The following is a 6,809-nucleotide window of genomic DNA, read 5'->3' as shown; positions in this document are numbered from 1 at the left end:
GTCCATTTGTTGGACTCAAATCCCATGTCATCAACATTAATCTGTTTTATTGACCTTTTAATGTCATAATGATCGGCTTAAAACATTTTGAAAAAATACGATGGATTTATTAGAACAACTAGGTGTGAGCCTCATGTATTATATGGGTGTATTTAAAACAATTAATTATGTATAAATATTTGAGATATTTGAATTTATAAGAAAAATGAGAAAAATATAGAATTACTAAAATTAAAGTGTTTTTTTTTCTCTTTTAAATTTAAACAAATCATTTACATAAAATAATCAAAGCAAATTAATGAGATTTTATTTTAAAATTTTGAAATTATAAGGAAACTCAATTAATGAAATTGATAAGTATTTATTATTAAATTTTAATATCATATGAAATTTAATAAAATAGGAAAACCACAAAATTACATATGGAATAAAAATTAATTCAAAATAACCACAAAATGATATGCGACAAAATGAATAAAAGTGTGAAAAGTGGAAAAAAAAACCTTCATTTATTAGAGAAGATTAAAAATTGATGGATAAACCAAATCAAGTTACAAAATATATGCTTTTTTTTTTTCATAATTAGCCCTAAAAACTAAATAAAAAAGGCAATAGAAAACAAATCATCACAGATTAGGAGTGTAATTACTAGCCATTAAGGTTCACATATTTCTGTATATCTTCTATATTAGTTTAATACTTTAAAATACTCATGCGATGTCTGTCTATATCACACCATCCACGAACAGCCTGCGGCTAGTGCAGATTTCTGTCGATCTTCTATATCAGGTAAATCCTCCCATTTGTTTTGCGTCTTGTGTTTCTGCTGTGTTTTCTGCCTCCACGTGCCCAATTTTAGGCATAAGCTACAGAAAGCAAACTCGAAATTACAATTGGAATCTAGGCGGGGAAGATATCAGGTGTGTTTCTGGGTTTTCTATTACTGATCCCATGAAATTTTTTGCTATTTTTTGTTCCACTTTTTTTTTTATCAAATCGCATCGCTAATCTGGTTCCCCTCGATCTATTTTTCCGGTTGACTGAATTAAACTGTTATATGGTTTTGCCTTTGTTTTTTTGGGTTGGCTTAGCTTTTGAAAGCTAAAAGTTTTTTTCCAAAAAGTTATAAAAAGTCAAGAAATTACTGCCAAACATCTTTTTGTTTTTTTTTCTTTTACAAAAAAGGACTTGTGGAAGGACATGTAAATCTGTTGACAGCAACCAATAAATTTTGCTTTAAATCGAAGTTGAAAATCATTGTTGGTTTGCTTTTGGTGATTTGAATCTATTGTAAACAAGTAATTGCAAATTTTTTTTTTAAGAAAAAAAAGGTAACTATGTATACATCGTATTACGTACAATTACATGGGGACTGGAATTATAAGATATGTTGGTATGAATGATTCAGGTAATGGAGGAAAGGATAATAAGCAGTCCTACTCCTGCACCAAAAGTACTAGAAGATGTTCCGGAGTTGATGCAGAATATACAATCACGGTTGCCTGTAAAAGCAGCAGTCCGGACGAGCATGCTGTCCAAGTCATGGCTACATGCTTGGTCTACCATTCCTACCCTCAAATTTCATGTTCTCAAAAAACAAAAAACAAAGCAGTTGAAGTTGGTCTACTTCGACGACACCCTAATAAGGTATCTCCGTGACAACATACCGATCCAAAGGTTTGACCTTAATATCCGAGATGAGAGCCAGAAGCATGCTTCTCTTGTTGAAAAGTGGATCCGTTGTGTAGCATCTAAAACTTGTCTTAAAGAGCTTTCACTCACAATCAATTTTTACTCGTTTAATTTGCCAGAAGAGATACTCTCCTGTGAAAACCTAACTAAGATAAGTCTTTCAGGTTATTGGAAACCTTGTCTAATTTTCCAAGGTCCTCCAATCATCAAATGTGTGTTCCTCCGGGAACTAAAATTGTCGAGTGTGCGCATACGTCAAGAACTACTTGACAACATATTGTCGTCTTGTCGGTTGCTTGTGAAGATAGAGTTAAAACATTCTTCCCAGGACCTCAAAACCATCAAGGTTAAAAGCCTTCCTTGTCTTAACGAATTAGAAATAGTTACAAAAGATAAAGGAATTCCTAGTTTGGAGATCAGTAATGTCCCAAATCTTTGCTTCTTTAGCTGCAATCTAATTGACATTCGGATGCATGGTGCTCTATTCAACAAAGCGCATTCAATATCATTAGGAAGCAGCGTGACAGAATTATCTTTAGGTGGTCAGGGTCTGGTGAGAGACGATGCATCTTTGGACATTATCAAATCAGGATTACCTTTTCTCGAGAGTTTGACACTTACTATGACATGCTGGACGTTGCAAAGCTTCCATTTCACATGTGCTTCAATCAAGAGATTTTCCTTGTGGGATTGCCCAAACAGGCTTATCAATATACAGGTTAATGCTCCGAAATTACTTTCTTTCCGCCTCCATGGCTACACAATGCCTAGTCTCTCATTTCCAGTCTCTAACACTCTCGAGGATATCACATTTGAGCTATGTGTTAATGCATCTTTTGGTGCTTCTTTTTTTCTTAAGATGAGGGAAGCACTTGAGTTATCCTTATCAAGCAAGTATCACGTTTATATAAAATCCCATACCCCGCTATTACCATTTGATATGGACGTTCTTGATGATTTAAAAGCAAGTCTCCATTTTCCTCCTGCTACGAATGTGGAAACTCTGTCGTTTGTAACGACTTTGGATGAATGCCTGTGGGAGGAGAACTCCCCATTTTTTGATGCTTTCTTTGAGATTTGTCATCCCAAGCTTGTAAGTGCTAAACTGCTGCTGAGGGAGGTCTTGGAGAGGAATACGACTAGAACAATGGCCAATTGGCGGCATTACCTGAAGAATTTCCAAATAAGATCAAGACATTCCTACGCCGACTTCAAACTTGAATGGTCTAACTCTTGAGGGCTCAATTATTTATTATACTTTTCGTTACTAATGTTTTTAGTTAAACATACTAGCTAGATGCAATGCATCGTGATATCATTTAGTTTCCAGGGAAATATGCTTTGGTCCACTTTAAATATTGTACGTTCTCAGTTAATCGATATGATATATATGGAGAGAGAAACCGTAATTGGTGATTTAAAATATTACATGACCACTATCTAGTATCAATTTTCTACTTCGGTTGTACTTATTATTTTATGACTTGTATTACTTAATACTTATAAGTTTTGATCCATGTGCATATATTGTTTGTAAGTTGTATAACATAACTTCGGATCCAAATGTATTATGGTACATATAATTATTAATGCTATGTTTACTTTGCTGTATAAATACACACCTAATCATTCAATATATGCAAAGGCAAATCTATGGAATGTTGTGAATGGTGCTAAAATAAACAATTCATTGAAGACGGCCTGCTTTTTTTCCAATCAAGTGAGGATTAAAATTTTAAAATGTGACAAATGTCAAAACATTGCTCTGTTACCTTAAAGAAATTGTTACAATGCACGACTTTTTATCTTTTTATCGATTTTTTTTTAAAATTATCATAAGCTCTTTTTTAAAATTTCTTATTTTTGGCAAATTGGAAATCCACTATGAGACATTCTGTTTTGTTGTTTAATAATTATGGTTTATGGCGACACATTGGGCAAGGCTTAATGCTTGAAAAAACCGTTTGGGCAGTCTATGTTACCAGGAGAAGTAATGCTAGAAAAAAGTAAAAATAGTATGAGACTATGGTAGGACAATAACAATAGTAGGAGACTTATGAGACTATGGTAGGACAATAACAATAGTAGGAGACTGTGGTGGAACCATAGCAATTGTAGGAGGCTATGGTAGGTCCATAACAATACATGAGGAGGTGTGAATGGTGATAGGGTATGTAGGTAAAGTTGTATCCTCCTTTGTAATTGCATGGGTAGCAGGATGTGCTTGATAGTCAGCAAGTGTCTTGAGCAGACGCTACCTGTGCACGTGGGTTCTAGGGACAGTGCCCCAAGAAGCGGTGTCCAAGGGGTAAAGCCCATGGTTGCGATCGAAATTTTAGAATGTTGACCCATTTTTTACTTTTTCTAGACCTGTAACACCCATTTCAAGTATGTACTGATACGTTATATTTTAAGTCTTCATTTGGTGTAATGCCCCAAAATTTAAGACCAAAAGTTTTGTTTTTATGTTAATAATAAATTCAGCCATCAAACATGTTTATAAACCATAAAGGAAAAACATAGTATGTCAATCAAGGATCCTAAAAACATCAGAGTCAAGAAAGGCGGAAATCATGGTGTGAATGTGTGTGTGACTGTGTTCCATGCGATCATCCCGAGCTCTTCCCCTTCGATCCGGAAGTACCTGGAACATACACTAAAAACCATAAGCACGAATCATAGTGAGTTCCCCAAAATATCGTATATCATACATATCTGCCAGCTCAAGGTTGTGCCAGGTCTATTTCACCACCGGGTCTATTTCATACCTGAGTCTATTTCAACTCATGCGTCGGCCCAAGGCCATACCGGGTGTATTTCACCGCCAAGTCTATTTCAACTCATATATCAGCACAAGGCTATACCGGGTCTATTTCACCCAAGATACATATAGCAAACATGCATACAATCATATAATACATACAATAGGAGTCAAAAAGACTACAAACACATAACATATCCTAGTGTCATATAGTATTGTGAGCAAACTCACCTCAATCTGCTGCCAATCAAACAATTGATCGAGCTACTGAATAGAAATATCCTCATGCTAATTAATCAAATAAAACCCCAATTAATAATTGGGACATCAATCATAACTAGGAATCTAGTTCATTAGCCATCACCCAGGGTCAAAGACCATTTACCCTTTCCTCACTTGGCCCAATAACCCAGGACTAATCTAAAGGCACTAAAAGCCCAATATGGTCCAAATCCTTAAATGACGCCTATAGCCCATTATGGTCCCGAATCCAAGAAGCCCTAAAGCCTAACAATGGTCGAAATTCAAAAAGACTAGTAGCTTAACAGGGCTCAAAAACCTAATAGTCCCAAAAGTGCCCAAGTCACAAAAGTCAACTTAAGCTCACAACTGTTGAGTACTGTTGGATTAGGTGTCTAAGCCCATAACTACAAATGGTATGTGCTAGAATTGACAGTAGCACAATCCTTTTAGGTTGCCTTCACACTGGCAACTAGATAGGATGAGTATTGGAGAGAGAGGCTGAATTTATTATTTGGAATAATGAAATGGTATATAAAAACTCACTCTTTTGATGCTCTTCCTTTATAGCCTCAACCTGAGCCTCTCGGGTCTTCTCTAAAAGTGGAGTAATCACCGTCATCCTCAAACACATATCCCTGATCATAGCCGCAACCGCCATGCGGATGAGAGCATCGGCGACCATGCTGGCCTTCCCCGGGTGATAAGGAATCTTAGAATCATACTTATTCACCACATCCAACTATCTACGTTGCCTCATGATCAGATTCGGCTGATCCATCAAGTACTTCAGGCTCTTGTGATCCATGTAGATAGTACAAAGGACCCCATAGAGGTAATGTCGCAAAATCTTAAGGGCAAACACCACATCCCCCAACTCCAAATCGTGATTCGGATAAGTCGACTAATGAGGCTTCAGTTGCCTCGAAGCATAAAAAACAACACGACCCCGCTGCATCAAAACTGTAATCAAACCCGTGTTCGACACGTCACAATAAATCACAAAATCATCAACACCCTCAGCTAGGGTCGGAATCGGAGTGTAACAACATAATTTTCAAAACAAATTTTTCATTTTTTCAACAACCAAAATTACATTTAAAAAAAACATTCTCAAAAGAGTATTTCACAATTGTTATTACTCATAATATATTCCCAAGATCATAGACAAATATCCACTCTGTGTGTACGGTTCACGTCGGCGCCTTCCCACGGTCCTCGCTAGTACCTGAAACACATGACACAACAACCGTAAGCATGAATGCTTAGTGAGTTCCCCAAAATACCACATACAACACATACGCCACTCGAGGCTATAGCACGACCCTCCGGTCGATGAGTCTCAGCGGGACCCTCCATTCCCGTAGCTCGTTGGACCCTCTGGCCCGGTCTGAATCGTTGGACCCGCCGGTCCGGTCTGAATCGTTGGACCCTCCGGTCCGGTCTATAAAATCATACAACATACATATATCACATAGCACATAATCTCATACATAGCACATAAGACTCTCTGGTCAACACATAATACCACTCTAGGTAACGTATAGTGAGAAGACTCACCGCGTGTAACTTGGTAACTCGGAATCCCGGACTCTGTGAAAATAGTATCTAGCCTCCGTCTAATCATATGAAATAAACACTCGTCGTCAACATATTTCCCAAGGCTAGACCATTCCCTCTCATATCACTCTCAGGAGGGTAAAAGACCATTTTACCCCTTACTAGGCTCAAATACACTAAAGTTGACCAAACCCTAAAAGTCAACAAAAGTCAACCCTCCGTGTTACACTACGCGTACCAAACATGTACGTTGGGCGTAGTCGGAGCCTTCACAGAATCCGGGTATGCGGCCCCTTACGCCACGCGTACTGGGATTACGCCCAGCGTAACACCAAGCTTCCTTATCCTTCTTATTCAGGTCTTAATCGGTTAAGACTTGCGTCCAAAAGTCCATATCTGACTCCTTTAATACGACTTAATCCATAAAGTTGGTGACTTTAAGCCTTTGCATGGCTATAGAAGTCACCAACACCCAAAAAACTCCATTTCTAACCTTACAAGTTCCATATCTCATGCATGAACAACCTTTAACAATCAAGACTGGATTTTTATCACT

General features: G+C 37.3%; 1 protein-coding gene across 1 annotated transcript; it reads left to right on the top strand.

The window, feature by feature from the left end:
* Positions 1 to 705: 705 nt before the first annotated feature.
* LOC145052698 (putative F-box/LRR-repeat protein At4g15060) lies at positions 706 to 3,215 on the top strand. The gene is made up of 2 exons (XM_079000561.1): positions 706 to 920; positions 1,409 to 3,215. The coding sequence occupies exon 2, from the start codon at positions 1,412 to 1,414 to the stop codon at positions 2,927 to 2,929; it is 1,518 nt and encodes a 505-aa protein (XP_078856687.1). The 5' UTR covers positions 706 to 920; positions 1,409 to 1,411; the 3' UTR covers positions 2,930 to 3,215.
* The last annotated feature ends 3,594 nt before the right edge of the window (positions 3,216 to 6,809 follow it).

The sequence above is a fragment of the Lactuca serriola genome, chromosome 5 (assembly GCF_051521515.1).
Source record: "Lactuca serriola cultivar US96UC23 chromosome 5, Lser_US96UC23_V15, whole genome shotgun sequence".
NCBI classification, from domain to species: domain Eukaryota; kingdom Viridiplantae; phylum Streptophyta; class Magnoliopsida; order Asterales; family Asteraceae; genus Lactuca; species Lactuca serriola.
This window is presented reverse-complemented; position numbering and strand designations above follow the sequence as displayed.

Bases quoted from the DNA above. Each gene is read 5' to 3' on its own strand.
- LOC145052698 (XM_079000561.1), top strand. From the start codon at position 1,412: ATGGAGGAAAGGATAATAAGCAGTCCTACTCCTGCACCAAAAGTACTA.